General features: G+C 42.4%; 1 protein-coding gene across 6 annotated transcripts in view; it reads right to left on the minus strand.

Moving 5' to 3' along the window:
- Positions 1–10,106: 10,106 nt before the first annotated feature.
- Positions 10,107–22,210, minus strand: part of PATJ (PATJ crumbs cell polarity complex component) — a 346,985-nt gene continuing 334,881 nt past the window's right edge. For 5 of the 6 annotated variants that reach the window (XM_081306348.1, XM_081306345.1, XM_081306347.1 and 2 more), the window contains 3 exons: positions 20,228–20,334; positions 15,948–16,071; positions 10,107–12,398 (listed from right to left, as the gene is read on the minus strand). In XM_081306348.1, coding sequence (XP_081162474.1) covers positions 12,252–12,398; positions 15,948–16,071; positions 20,228–20,334 — 378 coding nt within the window. In that variant the 3' untranslated portion in view covers positions 10,107–12,251. The remainder of the gene's footprint in view (positions 12,399–15,947; positions 16,072–20,227; positions 20,335–22,210) is intronic. The other variant, XM_081306349.1, reaches the window with a different exon arrangement.

Consider the following 22,210-nt stretch of genomic DNA (forward strand, 5'->3'; position numbering starts at 1 on the left):
TCTCCCTCTCCTCCTCTCCCCCTCCTCATCCTTCTCTCCCTCTCCTCCTCTTCCTCCTCCTCCTCCTCCTCCTCCTCCTCCTCCTCCTCCTCCTCCTCAGTCCACCTACAACTGCACTTAGTGCTTTAAATACACAATAAAATAAAAAGTTCTTTCAGGTCTTGGAAGGGGACAGGAGAAGCGTGGGGTTGGGGACACCTGAGGACTGAAATCCATGCCCAAGCCCTGAAGCTTCACGTTTATACCTTACTGCTCAGTGTCAAGGGCCAAACAGACCCAAATGGCTAATGGAAAAAATGCAGACTGGAAAGCAATGGATCTCGGTCAGAGGCAGGAACAAAGTCCCACAAGTATGAAGATCATGTCTGTTAGGTGCAGGACAGGCTGAACTAAGTTGTCTGCAGGGCATGCCAAAAAGTTAGCTGCAGGGTGACCGGGCCACTCAAACCCCCTCTGTCTAGTTCTTTATCACCTGTTTGCTTCAAGTCCAAATGCTCAAGCCCTGGCTCAAGGCTGAACACTTAACCCCCCTTGTGCCAACAATGCAGCTTGCAGACCCAGAGACCCCATTAGATTTGGGCTATAAAAACTCCCTCCTGCAGGGCCCCTTTCTCTTGCTCTTGCTCTCTCTGTCTCTCTCTCGCTCGCTCTTGCTCTGTCTCCCTCTCTTGCTTTAGCGCTCCCTTGCTTTTTCTTCTCTCTCTCTTTTTCTCCTCTTTTGCATTGCTGCAACAAAGATCTCTTGGTCACTTGAATGTTGTGATCACTTTCCTTTCCATGTCCACCTTCCTGTACTGTCTGTTAACGACCTGGCTGGAGGAGGAGGAGGCTTGGCGGCAGGGGCCGAGGAGAAGCCTCTCTTTACAGCCGGGGCTCCAGGGCCATTCCTTTCTCTTCTCTGAGTTCTTTTACTACACGTGTGTGCTGCCCTCCCTCTCCCCTCCTTTTGAGGACTGGGCTAAAAGCACTTTTGTTCTCCAGCTGGAGGGTTAGATTCCAGAGACCCAGAATCGCAGCGCCTCTCGTGCGACCCCGCGTGGCCATATGAAGTCGCTCTGGTTTCAGCTGGCAATGACACCCCAGCTGGAGGTCCTTGAAGAAGTTTGTGGGGATTTGTGGCCCCTGTCTGGACTCTACCCTGTGAAGATGCTTGAACTGGCAACCTCAGTTCTGCATGTCTTCTCCCAAAAGCCCCCTCCCCATACCTGATTGGATAGAAAATATTATTGTAATTGCCTGGGACTGAAGCCTTTAAGCCAAATGTTTGTGGGAGGCTCTAAAACAGTTATTTCCAACTCTGGCTGCACCCGAGAATCCTCTGAGGAGCTTCAAAGAAAACAAAACAAAAATTCTGTATCTCTTCCTCTCTCTAGATCCCATTTGAGTAGTCTGGGTTGTAGCCTGGGCATGGGAATTTAAAATATCCCAGGTGATTTTAATGCATAGCAGAGGCTATGAATCACTGTCCTGCCAGGCACCAGCTACTTGAAAGCTGAAGCAAGAGGATCACAAGTTCAAGGTCAACCTAAACAACTTAGTGACACCCTATCTCAAAAATAAATAAATAAATAAATAAAAAGGTCTGGGGGTTTAGCTCAGTGGTAGAGATCTTGCTTAGCATACATGAGCTCCTGGGTTCAATACCCAGTACTGGAGGAAAAAAAATATCAAAAACCATCTGCCTTAAACAAACAGTGTGGGTAGCTTGCTGGGCTTTCTGGATAGGTGGGGGCTGTATGTTGTTCCTGCTGCTAATAAATGTTGATATAGTTGCAGATTCAGTGTGATGCTTGCTCTCCAGGGTAACATACCTCCGCTAGGAAGGCCATGACTAGGGTTTACCTGTGTTCCTATCTGCTTCTATAATTGATGTCCACTGGCATTTCTCAAAAAGAACCTGGAAATTGTGAAAGGCCACAGACTGGAAGTAGAAAGGGCAATGAGGGCCTAATGTACTCAAACTTAGGTGATCATCAGAGTACCTGTTGACACTTGTCTGTTAACGACCTGGTGGGGGGGGGGGGTCGCCAACATCATGAGGCTTGGCAGCAGGGGCTGTTGAGAAGCCTCTCTTTACAGTCAGGGATCCGGGCTATTCCTTTCTCCTCTCAGTGTACTTTTATTACATGTGTATGCTGCCTCCCTCTCCCTCCCCTTTCCAGTTCCCATTCTAGAGGTTCTGACCCAGTTGTTCCAAAGTAGGGCATACATGTACTTGTCTCCCAAAGACACTATGATGGTGGTCCATGGTACTACAGGAGAACTGCCCTCAGTGCTCAGGGATAGTGCTCACAAAGGCCTATGGTGAGAGAGCTCAGCTTGTCCTGGGTTGTGTTCTGTGAGACAAGAGTTAACCTACTGCTGGAGACTTCCATGGAAGTGAAATCATGGAAGGCCCCTCAACTATGCTGTGTTTGGACATTGCCCCAAGTGCCTGACAAGCCACCTGATTAGTATCTAAGGGTATATAGGATCCCTGGGTGGAGGGACAGGTCTCCAGCTATCTGCTCTGGGCTTCTGGGGAGGTAGAAGCAGTGATCAGGGCTGCCCAACAGCTGTGGATACTAGAGGGGCAGGGATTGAATGGGTGTTGAATATAAGAATATACAAGACTTCCATGCTTACCTAAGGCAAGACCATTCCTAAGGGGGTCTGCTCAAGGTTCCATGATGTTGTGGGAGAGTTAATTTGATGTGTCAACTTGGAGGGTGTTTTTCGATGAGATTTTCTTTTAAATCAATGGATTTCTATGGCGTTCCATAATGTAGATGGTCCTTCTCCAACCAGTTTAAGGCCTCAATAGAACAAAAAGAGTAGTTTGGCCAGTTGCAGTGGCCCACATCTGTAATCCCAGTGATTTGGGAGGCAGAGACATGAGGATCGCAAGTTCAATTGCGGCCTCAGCAACTTAGTGAGGAACTAAGCAACTTAGTCCACTTAGTAAGACCCTATATCAAATTCGCTCTCCTCCCCCTACACATAGTCTTACTATTCTGGTTGACTTTAATATCTAAGTATAAATGAGCTATAAAGTTGGTGGAGAAAAACGGTGCAAAAAGTTTCAGTTGTTTAGAAAGTTTAAAAAACAATGGCATAAGAAAAGGAGATGTTTGGAGAACCACTCTCCCATGTCCCAGTGTCTCCCTGCATCCTAGTGATGGCGGCTGGATCCTGCTGAGAGATGCACTGTTTTCTCTGGGTCTTCTGGCCACAGCAGCTTCCAGACATGGCTATCCAGGGGGACCTGGAAGAGATTTTATCCTCTCGCTGGCCTCACAGGAGTATCCCATGTCCACTCTCCAGAACCTCCAGTCTTTCCACACCTTTGCTGATGCAACTAAGGCTTCTGACTTACTCCAGGCAGGGACTGAGGATGACTTTCTTTCTTTTTTTTTTTTTTTTAAACAGAATGGCAGTTCTATGAGTCTTACAGTTTTTTTTTTTTCTTTTAAAGAGAGAGAGAGAGAGAGAGAGAGAGAGAGAGAGAGAGAGAGAGAATTTTTTAATATTTATTTTTCAGTTTTTGGCGGACACAACATCTTTGTTTGCATGTGGTGCTGAGGATCGAACCCGGGCCGCACGCATGCCAGGCGAGTGCGCTACCGCTTGAGCCACATCCCCAGCCCTGACTTTCTTATTGGAATCCAGCAACCTGCAGCAGGAAGGGCATTGCAGGTGATTAGGACAAAAAGAAACCATTTGCCAGTGTCTTTCGAAGGTTGGTGTTTTCAAGAAAGAGCAGCTTAAGGCTCATGGATTCTAAAATGAAACTAAACACCTAAATATGTGGAGAATTCCTCCTCCTCCTTGAACCTAAACACCTGAATATGTGGAAAATTTCTTCTTCTTCTTTCCTCCTCCTCCTCCTCCTTCTTCTTACCAGAGATTGAACCCAAGTTGCTTATGCACTGAGTCACATCCCCAGCCTTTTTTAATATTTTATTTCAACACAGGGTCTCTGTAAGTTGGTTAGTTGCTGAGGCTGGTTTTAAACTCAGGATCCTCCTACCTCCAGAGCCACTGGAATTACAGGCATGTGCTGTCACCACCAGTTGGAGAATTTCTTGAATAATTTTGTTCTCTAGACTCAATGTAACTGCCTTGCAAAATGATTCTTTGCAGTGAACGGACTTTTCATATATTTAATCACTCAAACTTCCATTCACATTAGCATGATTACAGTAAACATGGGGTATGTAGGCTAGCAACTCAAAAGAAAATTGCAGTTGGATGGTAAAAAAGCCCTGCATTCATCTTTTTTTTGGGGGGGGGGCAGGGGAGGTGATATGGATTGAAGTCAGGGGCACTCCACCACTGAGGCACATCTCCAGCCCTATTTTGTAGTTTATTTAGAGACAGGGTCTCACTTAGCTGCTTAGCACCTTGCTATTGCTGAGGCTGGCTTCGAACTCATGATTCTCCTGTCTCAGACTCCCTAGGTGCTGGGATTACAGGCATGTGCTACTGCACCCAGCTACCAAGATGAAATTTTTCTTGGGAGTCTCAAACAAAACTAGCGTTGGGAAATTATGAAGCGGGACAATTCTAGCTTGCCTTTCTGAGATAAAGACTTTCTGAAGAGCCACAGAAAATTCCTTTCTGTTCTATACACACTCCGTGCTTCACACCCCTTGCGTGTATACACAGATTTCTGTAACAAAGTTTAACATTCAGATAAGATGCTCTTGATAGAACACTTGCCCAGTAACCTCCATCAATGAGCTGATGCCAATTCCAGCTCAGGTCTCCATGACCAATAATGAAATTTGTATCTAGTAGTTGTTGCAAATTTCTCCCCTTTGACCTCTAAAAACTTCCTCATGCCTCAACATCTTTGAAAATGCTCATGCTTTACTATAGCATGTGTATTATCATTGTAATCCCTGCTATCTCACATAAATATCACGAATCTTGACAGTGGCTTGATTTTCTAAGGCAAGAGTACTAGACAGGAGGAACCTACCCACAGAGAGGAGCTGTGGAGATCTGCTCTTTGTTGGATACTCATCTGAACATGTATGAGAGGAAATTCCTCAAGGCCAGGAAAGAACCACCAGGAAACAAGTCCTGGATAGCTATCAGCCTATTCCTCCTGGAAAGACCTCATACTATGCCTGGATTGGGGAAAAGTCTCAGGATAGTGCCTTAATAGTGGAGCAAAACTAACCCTAAATCATTAATTTTTATATTTTATTTTTGCAGTGCTAGGGATTGAACCCAGGACCTGGCACCTGCTAGGAAGTGCTTTACCACTGAGATAACATCCCAGCCCAAACTTTACCCTAAATTAAAGGCTACACTAGAGCCAACATAAGAAAGTTTTAAAGCAAAAACTTGAAAGGACCAAACTGATTGCAAGTAACTTAACTGCATGTAAGAAGAGTCTGATGCTATTTAAAGGAATATAATTATAGCAGCCTACAATATACATTTTGCAATGCCTGGCACTCAGCAGGAAAATACCAGGCATGCAAAGAAGAAAAGTAAGGTCAATCCATAATCAGAAAATAAAACCAACAGAAATCAAACAATAGAAGCAGACCGAAGATTGTCAGAATTAGTAGACAAGTTTTTTTTTTTTTTTTTTTTTTTTTTTTTTTTTTTTTTTTGGTACTGGGGTTTGAACACAGGGGTGCTTTAGTCCTTTTTACTCTTTGAGACAGGGTCTTACTAAGTTGCTGAGGCCAGCCTTGAACGTTGGTTGGGATTACAGGCATGTACCATTGTGTCTGGTGACCAGAATCTTTAGTATGATCAAGTACATAAAACAGAGGTCAGGAATGGCCTACAGACCAAATTTGGCTGTTTTGTAGTTTTATGGAACACAGCCAAGCTCATTCATTACATATTGTCTAACCTTCTTCCTATGGTGCTACAGTAGCAAATTTGAATAGTTGTGCCAAAGACTCCAAACTCCTATTAGATATTTATTATCAGGTTTTTTTACTCTAAGTTTGCTGGCATAAAGGAAAACTTGAAAATGATGAGGAAGGAAATGGAAGATATAAAAGAAATGACCCCAGGGTATAGAGGGTATAGCTCAGCGGTAGAGTTGCTTGCACAGTATTGCTCAAGGCCCTGGCTTTGATCCCCAACATTGCAAAACAAACAGAAATACCCCAGACAAAAAAGTAACAATACTGCCAGGTGAGGTGATGCATATCTGTAATCCCAGTGGCTCCGGAGGCTGAGGCAGGAGGATGGCAAATTCACTGCCAGCCTCAGCAAAAGTAAGGTGCTAAGCAACTCAGTGAGACCTTCTGAATAAAAAATAAAATAGGTTGGGGATGTGGCTCAGTGGTCAAGTGTGAGCTCAGTGAGCTCAGTCCCCAGTACCACACCCTCAAAAGAAAAAGAAAAACCCAAAACTAACAACCCTCCACCCCATGCCAACAGATGGAACATACAGTATTTGAAAAGTACATATGGAATTCACATAAAGATGAATCTGATATCACCTGTTTTCAAAGCTGATCATGGGACTCAAGAGGCTGACTTCTTTGACAGTGACAGGGAATGAAGAAAGGAAGAAGTGCTGTTGGGATTCCACCTGGGTTAAAGCCTTGCTTTGTTCCTTGGGAGTAGGCCTATGGAGTTGATGGCATGGCTGAGAGTGGAAGCCCTGGTTCAGTTTTTTGTTTTTTTTTTTTTCTTGTGGCACTGGGGATTCTACCCAGGGCTTGCTCATGCTAAGTAAGTACTCTACCACTGAGCTACATCTCTTCTATACCCTATCCTACCCTGTCTTTACAGGGTCTTGCTAAATTGCTCATTGCCGGGTTTCTGCTCTTGTGACTAAAAGGCTCAGGGGTCTCATTGCCGGGTTTCTGCTCTTGTGACTAAAAGGCTCAGGGGTCACTCCAGTTGAACTGGGCTAACTGGGCTGAGCAAAATAACCACACAAGAGACACAAATACCTTTGTCTTTGGGGTCGTTGTAACGGCTTCTCTGACCTTAAGGGTCCGCAGGAAGAGAGAGAGCAAGAGCACGTGCTGACCCTTTTTATTGAGGGAAGCTATTCAAATGAGGCAAGGGGTCAGGTTTCACAGGGCTGAGTATCTTCATGATGTCCACTGTCGGCAGGTTGAATGACACCTGAGTAGGCCACACCCAAGGGCACAGTAAGAGAAGGGGACACACACAAGGCACTTCCATGGAAGATTCTATCCTAAACAGGGCAAGGGGTTATATTACAAAGGAACAGGTGAGCATAGCTTCACCCATGGGGCTGTAGCAAGACACACCCATGCACGAGACACCGACCCTCGAACCCAAGAAGGGTGGGGAAAGCTCTGCCACATTTCTGAGACTGAGCGCCTCAGCACCCAGCTGAGTGTGACCCAGTCACGTGCAAGGTTGGTCCCCCACAGCCCATGTCGGCCTCTAACTTCTGATCCTCCTGCCTCAGCCTCCTGAGTAGTGGGATTACAGCATGCTCCACTGTCTGGCTCTAGTATATCATAGGATATGTTGTAAACTCTAGTTATGCTACTGTGCTACAGAACACCAGAACTAACTCATCCTCACTGCATTCTGGTACCAATTATTTGACTTCCCTATCCCTGTCCCTCTCCCTTTTCTGGTCTTTTTACTCTTTTCTTTGATGAGATTGACTATTTTAGCTTTCACAAGTGAGTAGAACCATGTGGAGTTTAGTTTTCTGTCACTGCAACAAATTACCTGAGATAAACAACTTAAAAGAAGAAAGGGTTTTTTGTGGGGGACTGAGGCTCATAGCTTCAGAGCTTTCAGTCCATGGTCACTTGGTGTTTTTGCTTTGGGCCTGTGGTAGCACAGTACATCACAGCAAGCACACATGACAGAAGTCTGTTTGCCACATGGCAGTTGGGAAGTGAAAAGAGGCTGGGGTTCCAATATCCCAAGGGGTTCAAGGACACGTTCTCGATAACCTAACTTTCCTCCAGTATGACCCATTTAAAGGTTCCACCACCTCCCAATAGTGCCACAGCCTGGTGACCAAGCCTTTAACACATGACCTTTGGGAGACATTTAAGATCCAAATTAACTGGGTGTGGAGGTGACACCTGTAATCCCAGCAATTCAGGAGGCAGAGGAAGAAGGGTAGAAAGTTTGAGGCCAGCCTGGACAACTTAGCAAGACTTTACCTCAAAAGTAAAAAGGGCCGGAGATGAGGTTCATTGGTAGAGCATTCATGGGTTCAGTCCTGGTACTGCAAATACATACATACATACATATAGAAATTAAAAATCCAAAATATTATATAGTATTTTTATTCCTATGCCTGGTTTGTTTTGCTTAACATATCCTCCACTCTCATCTATGTTGTTGCAAATGATAGAATTTCATTTTTTATTGCTGAATAATATTCCACTGTGCATATTTTTTCATTCATCCATTGATGGGCATCCATATGTTGGTCACTGTGAATAGTACTGCAATAAAAATGCAGTACTATTTTTTTTTGAGGGGGGTACCAGGGACTGAACTCAGGGGCACTTGACCACTGAGGCATACTTCCAGCTTTGTTTTGAATTTTATTCACATACAGGGTCTCACTGAGTTGCTTAGTGCCTCACTATTGCTATCTGTTTTTTTTTTTTTTTTTTTTTTTTTTGGTGGCGCTGGGGATTGAAACCAGGACTTTGTGCATATGAGGAAAGCATTCTATCAATTGAGCTATATCCACAGCCCCTGAGGTTAGCTTTGAACTTGCGACCCTCCTGTCTCAGCCTTCTAAGTCACTGGGATTACAGACCATGTGCATGCCACCACGCCTGGTGAAGCCATCTTTTTAATAGACTAATTTCATTTCCTTTGGAAATATACTCAGTAGCTGGATTACATGGTAGTTCTATTTTTAGTTTTTTGAGGTGATGCCATCCTGTTTTTTCATAATGGTTGTATTAATTTACATTCCCACCAAAAATGTAGAAGAGTTCCCCTTTCTTCACATTCTCACTAGCAAAACATACATAAAATGGAGAATGGGATAGACAGCAGAATACATCAGTCACTAGAAAGGCAATTTGTAAATCAATGGAAATGTAACTGATGTGACACAGCAATCTGTATACGGGGTAAAAATGGGAGTTCATAACCCACTTGAATCAATCTGTGAAATATGGTATATTAAGAACTATGTAATGTTTTGAACAACCAACAATAAAATAATTAAAAAAAACATACATAAATTTAAATGGTCAATACCAGGGCTGGGGATATAGCTCAGTGATAGAGTGTTTGTCTAGCATGAGAAAGGCCCTGGGTTCAGCCCTTAGTACTATGAAAAAACAAAACAAAACAACAAAAACAACAAAAAAAAAAAAAAAAAAGAAAAGAAAAAGAAAAAGAAAAAAGAAAGAAAGAAGGAAAGAAAGAATGAAAGAAAGGGTAATCACTGATTAAAACCACTAATTGCCAGCTAAGTTACTATTTTCAGGTCAACTTCATTAATGATACGCTTTTGCTAATACTTATATGACATTTACTATGAGCCAGGCACAGCACTAAGGTTCCACTTGGATTTTAATCATTACAGTGCTTGCCCCCACCTGCTTCTAATTGAAGAAACTGAAGCACAAGGTGATGAAATGACACGGACAAGGTCATATACCTAGTGAGTGGGGATTCAAACTCAGGCAGTGTGAGGCCAAGACCTGACCTCTGAACTCCTGCACAGGCTCCTTCGTAAAGCACCTATTCTAAAGCAGGAAATACATGGGACACTATTAGTGGATTCCAGATTTTAACAGGGCACTGAAAAACCCTGTGGAAATTTAAGTTCTTTTTTTTTTTCTTTTAAGAAACAAAAAACTGAAGAAAACACAAAATCAGATGCACAAACTTTTTCACCTATAAAAAGATTCTGCTCCTTAGTCAACTACATTTATTTAGAATCTTTAGAAACATCTCACACATGAATTTAGCAGTTTTATTTTCTAACTCCAATCAGTGATATCATCACTATAGTTAAATGACCCAAATGATGAGGCTGGAACAACATATGTGGCTCTAAGACCAATAATTTTATAAATTTCCATCTTCCTATCCTCTCACCTTGTCAGCAGGTTCTGATACAAAACCAAACCAAAACAGAACAATACAAGTAAAACTTTTTGGGAAGGCAATTATTTATTAGTGATGCAAACAGAGGCATAACCAGGTATGAGAAGGACTAGTTCTGCCAAGTTACAACAGCAAGTATCACAATTCCTTTAAGAGGCTTTCAATAGTGTGACCCCAAAGGATAACGTGTAAAGAAACACAACAACCATGGATTACTTTAAAATGTTTATTTAATGGCTATTCCATCAAAATTAAGCAGAATTAACTTTAAAAAGAATCATGTGCATATGTATCTATCTAAGGTGCATTTTCAGGTGTCATTGGGCTTCACTTCACTTTGGCTGCCTGAGGTGTTCTTACAGACATGGTTAAAACAGAACATTCTGAGGCTGGTGGCTTCTCATGCATTGGAAGGTGAGATCCTGGATATATGAGAAATTCGAAAAGCTGTGTATCATCTTGAAAAACTCAATACCAGTCATGAAATACATTTTCAACAGAAAATTTAGGCACTCTATACTTTGGAATAGCCACAAAGTATTCCAACAAGAGTTAATGCACTTTGTGATTACACCTACTCAAAGATAATTTTCAATTAAAATCTATACTTATTTTTGTGGTACTGGGAATTGAACCCAGGGTGCTCTACCACTGAGCTACATCCCAGTCCCTTTTTTTTTTTTAATTTTGAGATAGGGTCTCACTAAGTTGGTGAGGCTGGCCTCAAACTTGCCATCCTCCTGCCTCAGCCCCCCAAGTGGCTGGGATTATAGGTATGCACCATGGCACCCAGCAAAATCTATATTTATTAAATAAGATTTTAAATTAAAGCCCATTAAATTTTGGTAATTACTGTGAACAATTTGCAGCATTGTCTTATAGTTAAACAGTGCTGAACTACTTCTATTATTGACTCTGATACTTATCCTTCATGGTAAGTTTTTATAGAAGACCCTAGAACATTCATTAAGAAGCATCTTCGCCCTTTTCCTGCTAATATGTCAACAAGAAGGCCCATAATCAACATTATAGGGATTATATTTTCTGCTGTAGTTGCTTTCTTTGCATATCAAACTTCAGCAAAAGAGAGGCACCCTGGGGGCCAGGAAACATCAGCCAGGCGTTTTCTCCTGCTGGTTCCTAGGCTCACTTTGTTTGCTCAGTTATTAATGACAAAGCATGTAGTTCCACCTAGTTCCTACAGTCTGTGCTGTTGTGTGGGCTGGTATGGAGGTAAAGGGAGGATAATTCAACTAGTCATTGTCCTTTGCACAAGGCCAAGGCCACCCAGAGCTCATCTGACTTGAGGCAAAGCTTGGTGACCTCTGGGGCTTCTACCTCCTCATGTGAAGACTGAGGGGTGTGGATGATGCTGCCTGAGACACCATTAACTCCAGACGAACTTCACAGACTAGAACCTGTTAGCATTGTTAGAACTCAGAACATGGAGGTTAATTGTTCTTGTCAAGAAGGAGCACTTGCTCAGTGGTGTGCACTTTTGTAGCTCAGAAAGCAATTAGAAAGCCTTTCAGAATCTGTAGGAGATTACAGTCTGCAAATTGACTCATCAAAATCACCAATGACTAACATGTAAAGTTTCATCCAGAGAAATGAATTTGAGACTTAGTTGACTATAAGTCATCCAGAAGAGAGTACAGTAATTTCCCTTTGGAGAATATGGGTCTTTCGTCATGGGGGAATTAATTTCACTGCTAATGTTTGCTGGCTTACTTGAAGAGACAATTGGCACAAGTAAATCATGAGTGAGATGACAAGTGGCTTAGCATTTGCTTTTGTTCATCACATGAGATCTGAGCTGCTATTAGGCATCTGTCTGAACAGGGCGGGGGGAGAGAAGGGGTAAGCAACAGGAGGCTGTTAACTCCAATTTCAGCAAATATAATCAGAACCAGTTACTTCTAATTGGCAAACATTGATGTTACAGGCAAAACAGAAAAGACTTGTTCATTCAGACTTTAGAAATTAACTTCACCAGAGGTGACAGAAGATGGGAAAAATCAGGCAGATGACTGTTGGTTTGGGAAAAATCACTTGGAACCTCAGCCTGTCTCCTGAGCAGAGAGAACGAGATGGTAAGAACATTGTAAATTTTACTTGAGGTGGCCTTTTATCTTCACCCTGAACTTCGTCTTCCTGTGGATATTCTAAACAACAGGATCTGTCTTGTGATCAGGGCCTGTGGCTCACGACAGCACAGTTAAGGTTACAGTCCCTCTCTGGTGTTTTAGAATGGCGACAGCTTGCTCATGAGTGACACCTTCCAGGGTCTCACCATTAACAGCTAAAATCTGATCACCTCGCTTTAATCGGCCGTCATCTGCAGCTGCTCCCTACAAACAAGAAACATTCCAGTTTAATCCAGAGTGAAATGGTTTAATATTACATTAATATTAAAACCTCTAACTTGTGTCTGTGTGAAGGAGTAACTTAAAAAACTAAAGTTTTTTTTCTAGGCAATATTTTAAATTAAGAAAAATGGGGGCTGGGAATACAGCTCAGTTGGTAGAGTGCTTGCCTAGCATGCACAAGGCCCTGGGTTCAATCCCCAGTACCACCAGGAAAAGAGAAATGTAGGATATATTGTTTGAATAACAGTGGGTTTTGTATAGAAACTGTAGCTATGAATCATCTAAATAACATACCAATAGAAATGTACTGACACTTACATTCCCTTTAATAGAGGTAGAACCTTATTTCAATACTCAGCATTAAATGTGATTGGATATCATATCATGTCATATTCATGGAAGCGTAATATACAAGAGAAGGCAGATAAAATTGAGTCTGGTGTTACTCTTATTGCCAATACCATCTTCATGTAAGGTTCCTATTGCGTTATTAAGCCATCAGAACTGTCATCTGTCAAAAGCAAGTGTAGCCTTTAAATGGGTGAATTGCATGGTATGTGAATTATACCTCAATAAAGCTGTTATAGATATAAAAGTGTGGCATCTGTAAAACTTTGTAATCTATTCAAAAGCTTCAACTTCATATTTGATCATCTAAATAGGTTTTCAAATGACTACTTTTATTACATATCAGTTTTGCCTGGCTCTTCAAAATGGAACAAAGAACAAAGCAAGTGAAACATGGATTTTTTTTTTTTCATTCTAAAACTGAGTATCTAAAAATGCTGTGATATTACTAGAAATGTTCTGCATTAGAAAAGGGAATAAACGACCTAGAAAATAATTTATAGGAGGCTTTCTCTACCTGTTGGGATAACTGTTAAAGTTCCTTGAAAATCAGGGCCAAAAGTCCTCTACTGGAGGCCAAAGTGCTGGGGAAACAAGGGCCACAGGCACCGAGCCCTGGCCAGAGTCCATCAGAAACTGAGCCAGGAGGCTCTTGTGCTCCACGGCAGCATGGAGGGCCAGTGGTGCTCAGGCAGTTTTCTAGAACTTCTAAACAACAAAAAGGGTAGAAAATTCTTGTATGAATTGTACAATAAAGAATATTCAAACCAGGTCTACACTAGGGTAGAGGAATACCAAAATTAAATAATTTGCAGATTCATTCAAATTCTTTAAGAAAGTAAAGTGTCAGTGGCATTAAAGTAAAGACGGGATCCCATACGTGACTTCAGGGAATAAAATCAGAATTACTAGACAATTCAAAATTACTTTGGGGGAGCCAGATGAACCCATAATTCTAGCTATTTAAGAAGCTGAGGCAGGATGATCATAAACCCAATGTCAGCCTGGGTGACCATTGGGAAAAAATTTTTCTTTTGCTAGTTTTTGGTTTAATTCTCTATAGAAAACTTTAAAATTCAGACATATTGGTTTAGTGTAACAAAAAAAGGAAAGAAAACAATTTTTTTTTTGGCACAAGAGATCAAACCCAGGCTCTCTTGCATGCTAGGCAAGTGTTCCACCACTGAGTTACATCCCTAGGCCTCATTTTTTTTTTGGGGGGGGCAGTACCCAGGGTGCTCCACCACTGACCTACATCCCCAGTCCTTTTTATTTGAGACAGGGCCTTGCTGAGTTGCCCATGCTGACCTGGAACTTGTGCTCCTCCTGCCTCAGCCTCTTGAGTTGCTGGGATTACAGATGTGCCACTGCCTGTGGGGCTCTCTGAAAAGGCCATCCTGTGTGAGCTTCAATCCATTCATTAAACCCACTAGTCTTGTCCTATCGATGGCGGTTGCTTTTAAAAGCACACCAGCAACACACAGCTATTTCATTTCATGGTGATCTGGCTTCCTGTCCCACTGGCCTCTGTGAACATGCAGATAGGTACAGTGGGAACAGTCTGATGCACTCACTTTGGACTAACTAGCCCTGTCTCTGGACCATGGCTGATGTGGCCACAGTGAGCCGGTGATGAGGAACACCCTGGAGGGCCTCCATGGAGGAGAAGGTGGGTGGCAGGACTTGCCAAGTCATGGGGGGCCGAGCTCACTCTGTAGCCATCCCACCACCTTTACAGCTGACTCTTTCAAAAGCAAAGTATCACAATGACCACATAAGAAGCATGATCATGCCTCCTGCAGTGTTAAGCATGTCTTAGGGGAAGGATGGTCAGTGTGTGATTTAACTACTGTAGGTGTCAGCAGGTGGGGTTTCACCGTTATCCACAATGTTTCTGAGCTGCCTTCTCTCTCCACTTTCACCCACCTGCAGTTCAACAGTGTGTGTTTGGGAATAATAATAATATGCCTTCTTAACAGGCACCCCAGCAGGATGAAACAGATGGGGATATCTGCAGCTGCCCAGTGTGGTCCAGAAGCAAATGCTAAATGACTTAAGGGTTTATATTAGGCTTCAGGCAGGCCTAATTAAAAGGTGATGCTCTGCACATATAAAACAAGTTTATATTTAATGCATAATATAACTTTCTAGAAAGAGACCAGATCGACCTTAAGATAAAGATTTCTGCTTTTAAACACCTTTATTTGTGTGTGTGTGTGTGCATGTGTGTGTGTGTGCGTGCGTGTGTGTGTGTGTGTGTGTGTGTGTGTGTGTGTTATGGGGACTGAACCCAGGGAAGGTCTACCACTGAAAATAAAGCAGTCAGACAACTGGATCAATTAATAAACAAATGATTGTGATAAAACCCACGAGACAAAGGCTGCAATATCAACACCAAACACTTTTCAGAGATCTTCAAACTTAACAAATTCCAGTGTAAAAACTCTAAGTTAAAAATAGTGACTCTAAGAGCCTTCTAGAAGCAGCAGTAGAAGTGGACATCTCAGCCTCTTACTAATTAACTAGGATTTTTGGAAGTAGTTTAATGCCTGAAAACCATGGTGTTCCCCAGAATTAGTCTAACATGTTACCTCTTTGGCAGAGTTGTGGACCAAAGAAACCACGCAGATCTAAAGCATCCTGAGGTTTTCTGTGATGTGCAGCCATTTATATTCTTACACTGATCTGAGGCTTGTAGAGAGCTTTCTGCCTCAGACCTTTGGTGGCTGACACATTTCTCTTTCTTTTTTCTTCTCCTCTCTCTCTCTTTCGTTCTCCAGCACTGGGGATGGAACTCGGGTTCTTTCTAGTACTGAGCTGGCCATGGTATCTTTTCTTTAAAGACAATGCCAAATCTTTTTTCTAATCTAGACCCCTAGACCAATACTCCAGGGCCAGCTTCTAAAGAATGTGGTGCTGCTTCCTAAACTGTTGCTGAAAGAAGACACTCCTTAAAGTCTGTGAACAAATCCTGTAGAGAATCCGAAGACAATTTTCTTGATTCTATTACTGTAAGATATCTTTTCTCTCACTGGTGTAGAGATTTCTTATAAAACTCACATGAACTATGCAGACATGCACACATCAGGGGTAACCCAAAGTAAAGCAACACAAAGCACTTTAAAAAAATTCTCACCTAGTTTTGATTTTAAAAAAAAAGTACAGTAAAAAGGAAAAAAATACCTTTGCAAATATAGTCTTGACATAAATTGGCAGGTCTCCATGGGGACTTCCATAACCCCCTACAATACTAAACCCCAATCCTTCAGAGCCTTTCTCCAAAGTAATAATCTTAGGTGGAGGTGTTCTGAAAGCACAATGCATGCTGTTTAATTCGAGAATAGGTACGGAGAGGGAATTTCATTTTAATGGAAGAGCACAGATTTGAGAGAGGCTTTCATACTGCGAAGCTATGAAGGTAAGTTTACCATATCATAATATTAGCAATCTAGAAACTAATTTTTAAATTTCTCATGACATGCCAACTCATCAATAACATTCTTTTTTTTTTTTTATATAAGGGATTAATTTAGGGGCACTAATTTAGAGCCACATCCCCAGCCCTATTTTGTATTTTATTTAGAGACAGGGTCTCATTGAGTTGCTTAATGCCTTGCCAATTGCTGAGGCTGGCTTTGAACTCACGATCCTCCTCTCAAATTGCTGGGATTACAGGCGTGTGCCACCACGCCCAGATAAACAATATTCTTGATGGTTTAGGGTTTCTCTTGCATAAAATCCACTGTTTTCTAATTAGAAACAAAGTCATGATGCTGAAATTGTCCAAGCACAAGCACTCTCTCCCCCCATTCTTGGTTTTAAACTCTTAAATGCACTATTTAGAGCTGAAGGGAACTATCTTGAATGTGCATGGCACAGAGAGGGAGAGTGTCTCATCATCGAGGTGGGAGACTGCTGTCCTCAGGTGGCCTCATGTCCTTAACAGGTAATGTCAGCCTGTTAGCTCAGGAAACTACTGCCCCTTCCTGCCTGAGTGCCCTGGGCATACCTGTCCCACTACTTCCGCCTAGGATGGGAACTTTCTTCTCAAAACACACCTCCAATGGAAGGCCCTCCTACTGCCTCAAGGGGATGAGTTCTACCTGCTCCCTTTGCTTTTGGTTCAAATTTCCAGGATGGTCCTCATTGTGCCATATTGCAATTACGTATCTGTCTTGTTTGTTTTTGTACTGGTGATTGAACCCAAGAGTACTTTACCACAGAACTACATTCCCATTGCTTTTTATTTAATTTTGAGACAAGGTCTCATTAAGTTAAGGGTCTCTAAGTTGCTGAGGCTGGTCTCAAACTTGCAGTCCTCCTGCCTCGGCCTCCTGAGTTACTGGGATGACAGGTGTGTGCCTTATGTGGCCATCTTTCTCCTCTACCTGGTGTCAACTCTTCATCTCAGTCACCTGAGTACACCAATATGCTATATTTTGCTTGTCACAAACTCAGGATCATGACCATGTAGATGAGAACTAATGTCCAGGACAGAAGAGAGAAACCCAAATGAAGCAAAATGGATAAAGAATCTGTTTCAAATGCACAATTTAGGTTTTCAAAGCTTCGACCAGTGTGGAAGTCTTTTCTCTCAGAAACAACACAGCTAACAATTAAATTATCATTGTAGGCTCCAATAATTTAATCTAAACTCAGGTGATACTAATTTCTTATTCCCAAATGCTATTATTCAAAGAGTAAGAACCTGAAGAATTCTGGTATCTCAGGCCCCTATGATTTTTTTTTCTTAATTTTTGTAGTTGTAGATGGACAACAAACCTTTATTATATTTGTTTATTTTTATTTGGTGCTGAGGATGGAACCCAGTGCCTCACATGTGCTATTGAGGCAAGCACTCTGCCATAAGCCCCAGACCCACTATGATCTTATTGATGGTGGATGGTTCACTTTTTTTTTTTTTTTTGTACTAGAGATTGAACTCAGGAATGCATCCCTGGCCCTTTCCACTTTTTTATTTTGAGACAGTGTCTCACTAAGTGCTGAGGCGAGCCTTAAACTTTGATCCTCTTGCTTCAGCCTCCCGAGTAGCTGAGATTACAGGTATGTACCACTACACCTGGTTTGGAGGTTCACAATTGATAGGGCAGCATCATTTGTTTTTGTGGCAGCATGCATGTCTGAGAGGCAGAGTCATTTGATGTAAACTCAGCCATTCATGTATTCAGAGAAACTTGTAAAAATGGAATATAAGTGACCTTAGAATATTCGGTTCTGTCTGATTTAGAATATTCTTCCCTCTCTCCCTCCTCAGTTCTTCGTGGCTTGTTTTGGGGCTGACTTTCAGCTAGTTCCCTCTGCTGCCAGTTATTGATGTAGTCATGGTCTGAAGCAGGCATCCGCAGTAATTGCCATATAAACTGTTAACTGTTTTGAATGTCGCCCTGCTTATTCCAGTTCTTTCAAAACTCAGCCTAGGTATTAGCTTCCCCGAGTTAACTCCCTAATTGAGTTATACCCATATCCATGGTCACAGGGCCCTCCCTCACTGCATTCAGGTCTCCTACACTGACCCCTCTTTCATAACTGTGGATTTATGGCCTATTTTTCCAATTCTCTGGCAGCTCCTTAAGGAGTAGGGCAATATCTTTACCTATATCCATGTTGGAATCCTTGGGACCTAGCATTTGTAAAGTGCCTGGCCTTAGGTGCTCAGTAAATGTCTGTTGAAATAAGGATGAATTATCCCCTTGGCTGAACAGTAATGACGTCATGAATAAGGCTCCACCTGTCTCCACTTTGTGGCCTTGTGAGCACTCTCAGTAATGCCCGCTGGCTAGACACGTATTTGATTCATGTTTCCTCTTTCAAACACAGCCCCCATTTCCAAGGATATTGGAATGGGAACCTAGGTGCCCAAAGCCAGTGTTTGATGCCCTGGGGGCACCAAATCATTAAAGCCTTCATAATTGTGCCCATTTACAATGAGGATTGTGTTTGCAGGGGGAGGGGAGGAGCCAGGCTCTATTCTTTAACTGGTAACATCACATGGAGTCTGTCTCCATTTATCTCACCGTATCCTAATATTTCCAATCAATTAGTTTTCCTTTTTAAAAAATCTCCAAATGTTAGCAGTGGGGGATTAGGAATTTTTAAATTCTTTTGTGCTAGTGTGGTTTCTGACTTTCCAGGAATCAAGAGTACAAGGGTTGGGAGTTCATAACCCACTTGAATCAAAGTGTGAAATATGATATATCAAGAACTATGTAATGTTTTGAACAACCAACAATAAAAAAATAAAAATAAAAAAAAATAAACTGAAAAAAAAAAAAAGAGTACAAGGGTACCTCTATTTCCATAGCCACATCAAAGGATATTAAGACACACTATTCTTCTATAACCATCCCGATTTTCTTTTAAAGGGCTGTTGTACCTTGAAAATGCATTTTTCTTGTCACACTTTTTAATGGCATATACTGCTTTTTTCAAAAAATTGGTACTGGGGCTTGAATCCAGAGAGCTTTACCATTGAGCTACATCCCCAGACCTTTTCATTTTTTTGATTTTGAGAGAGGATCTTGCTAAGTTGCTGAGGGTCTTGTTAAATTGCTGAGGCTGGCCTTAAATTTAGTATTATCCTGCCTCAGCTTCCCAAGTGACTAGGATTACCAGCACATGTCACCATGTCAGGCAATGGCATATGTTACTCTTATAGTTAGAAGAAAGTAGAATGAACTTAATTTAACAGTCTTTCAAAAAAAAAAAAAAACCTCAAAGATTATTTAAGTTGATGAAACTACCCCTCAAAAGTTGCAAATGGCTGTGATCATGAGATGCTTCAAACAAACTACTGAGAATAATCAACAAACATTTATTGAGCACCTCCTAGTGACCAGGCACTGGTAGTACTAAGGAATAACATTAGGTGGACTTCTCAAAGCATGCATATTCTTGCACTGCTTCAGAATCACCCTGGGGAAGTTGTTAAAGCAGGTTTCTGATTCTTCTGTAGACCACCTAATCAGATCTTTACAAATAAGGCCTGGAGAAATACTGTCTGCAAACCCATTTATTTAAACACCTCTTTAATAAACAATTATAACTGTAATGATGAATCTTAATGAAATATGGCAGCAAATGAGACAAGATTTAATCTCAGAATAAAATTTTAGCTTAGAAAGTTGAGGGAACATGGTTCCTTGCGCAAGAAAGCTGGTACACTGGGAATGTAGGTCTGTGGTTTCTTAGGGAGGGAGACACAGGGACCATGTTGAAGTGGCCAGAGCAGTGTGTGCAGGCCCTGCAAAGATGCTCTTTTAAGAGCTTATATGGTGAAACAGAGCTTTTTGGGAAGCAAGGGAACCCTAATGCCTTCTCTAGGAGCTGGAAAAAGGACCATGCACTTCCTCTCCTCTCTTTTGAGGGCATATTTTGGCATCAGGGAGAGTCCTCAGGAGCTTGGCCCACACACAGAAGAAGCCCTCTGCATCTAGAATACTCACTCTGTGTCTTCTGAAGGGTGGTCAGCAGTGGGTGAGCCACAGTGGTGGCCTGTAGACATGTTTTCAAGCTGAGTGGCAATGGCACTTATATTGGTATCTGCTACAACCTGGAGGGGAAGTTAGAACACGATATGTCATCATTGGCAGAAGAGAATTAGGGAGACCAGGCTGCAACTTGGGCAGTCCTCAGTCCTCATCTCATCCAACCTATAGCACCTAGATATTCACAAGGGATATCTCTCTCTCTCTCTGTCTCTCTCTCTCATTTATATATAACAGTGGAATGCATTACAACTCTTATTACATATATAGAGCTCAATTTTTCATCTCTCTGGTTGTATATATAGTATACTCACACCAATTTGAAGGGATCACATCATCCTCTCTTAATAATTCTCAGGAATCACACCTTCCTAATTTCCCGTCCACCTTTCTGGCCATTCCTTCATATCTTTCCAACCTTGAACTATCCAAGTGTCACACGGCTCAGTCCTCAAGCATCTAGTCTTATCTTTCCCATCTTAATATGTTCCTTCAGACATCTGTCTGGTTTCACGAATTTAAGTACCACCTAAGTGATGATAATCCCTGGATCCTCCTTTTACCTACTTCCAAACCCATATAGCCAAGCACCAACCTGACATCTCTAGTGGGTGTCTCTCAGGTAGCCCAAGCCTGATTCTTGGGCTGTTAGGGCCTGCAGCCTTCTTCCTCTCAAGTGCCTGCTGCTTGATTCCAGTTTCATGAGCACCTTGGTGTTCACAACCCACATTCAACCCTCAGAAGACTCTATAGGCCTAATCTGCAAAAGCATCCCCCCACTTTTTTTGGTACTGGGGATCGAACCCAGGGTCACTGTACCACTGTGTTACATCCCCAGTTCTTTTTGTTTTGAGATAGGTCTCACGAAGTTGCTTAGAGCCTTGGTAAGTTGCTGAGGCTGGCTTCAAACTTCTGATTTTCCTGCCTCAGACTCCTAAATTGATGGGATTACAGGTGTTCGCCAAGGCACCTGGTCAAAAACCTTTTTTTTTAAACTTTATTTATTTATTTTTTATGGGGTGCTGAGGATTGAACCCAGTGCCTCACACATGCTAGGCAAGTGCTCTACCCCAGAGCCACAACTCCAGCCCTCAAAAATATCTTTTGTCTGGAGTTGTAAAACTCCAGACAAAATAGAGCAGGTTGTCTCTCTGCCTTGGCCCCAGTCCACTGCAGCTAGAATGGTCCTGTTAAAACACAGCAGATTATTTCACTCCTCTGCTTAAAACCATCTAAAGGAAACCAGACTCTCTTAGATCACAAGCTGAAGTCCTTACTATGACTGACAAGCTCATCTGTGGGTGATCTGCTGTGACCCCTCTACCCTTTCTCCTAATGATCTCCTCTGCATTCACTCTGCCCCAGTAGCTGGCCTGCTTGCTGCTTCTCACAGGCCAGACCCCTTCCTGCCTCGGCACAAGCTACCCTGCCCTACCCCTGAAATGCTCTGCATGGGGCATCTGAATGTCCAGCTCCTTCACTTCCCTCTGGGTACCGGGGATCAAACCCAGGGCTACTCTATCAGTGAGCCGCATCACCAGTCCTTTTCATTTTTTATTTTGAGACAGGATCTCACTAAGTTGCTTTGGGCCTCACTACTTTGTTGAGGCCAGCGTTGAATTTGTGATCCTCCTGCCTCCCAAGTCACTGGGATTACAGGTGTGTACCACTGTACCTGGCTGCTCCCTCAGGTCTTCAAAGTCACCTTCTCTGAGCACTCTAAAATTTCCGCACCAACATCCTGGTCCAGCTTTTCATGTCTCCTTTTCCCTGCTTCTGGTTTACTTCTTACCATCACTGCTACCCGATAAATGGTGTAGGTTTTACTTCATTCATCTTATTTATTATCTATCAATGCATATGAGAATGTGAGGGTGGGACAGTTGTCTGCTTTGTTCACTGCTGTCTTCATATCGCTAGAACAGTGCCTGGTATAAGGAG

The sequence above is a fragment of the Spermophilus citellus genome (genome assembly GCF_964194105.1).
Source record: "Spermophilus citellus genome assembly, chromosome: 9".
Classification (NCBI taxonomy): Eukaryota; Metazoa; Chordata; class Mammalia; order Rodentia; family Sciuridae; genus Spermophilus; species Spermophilus citellus.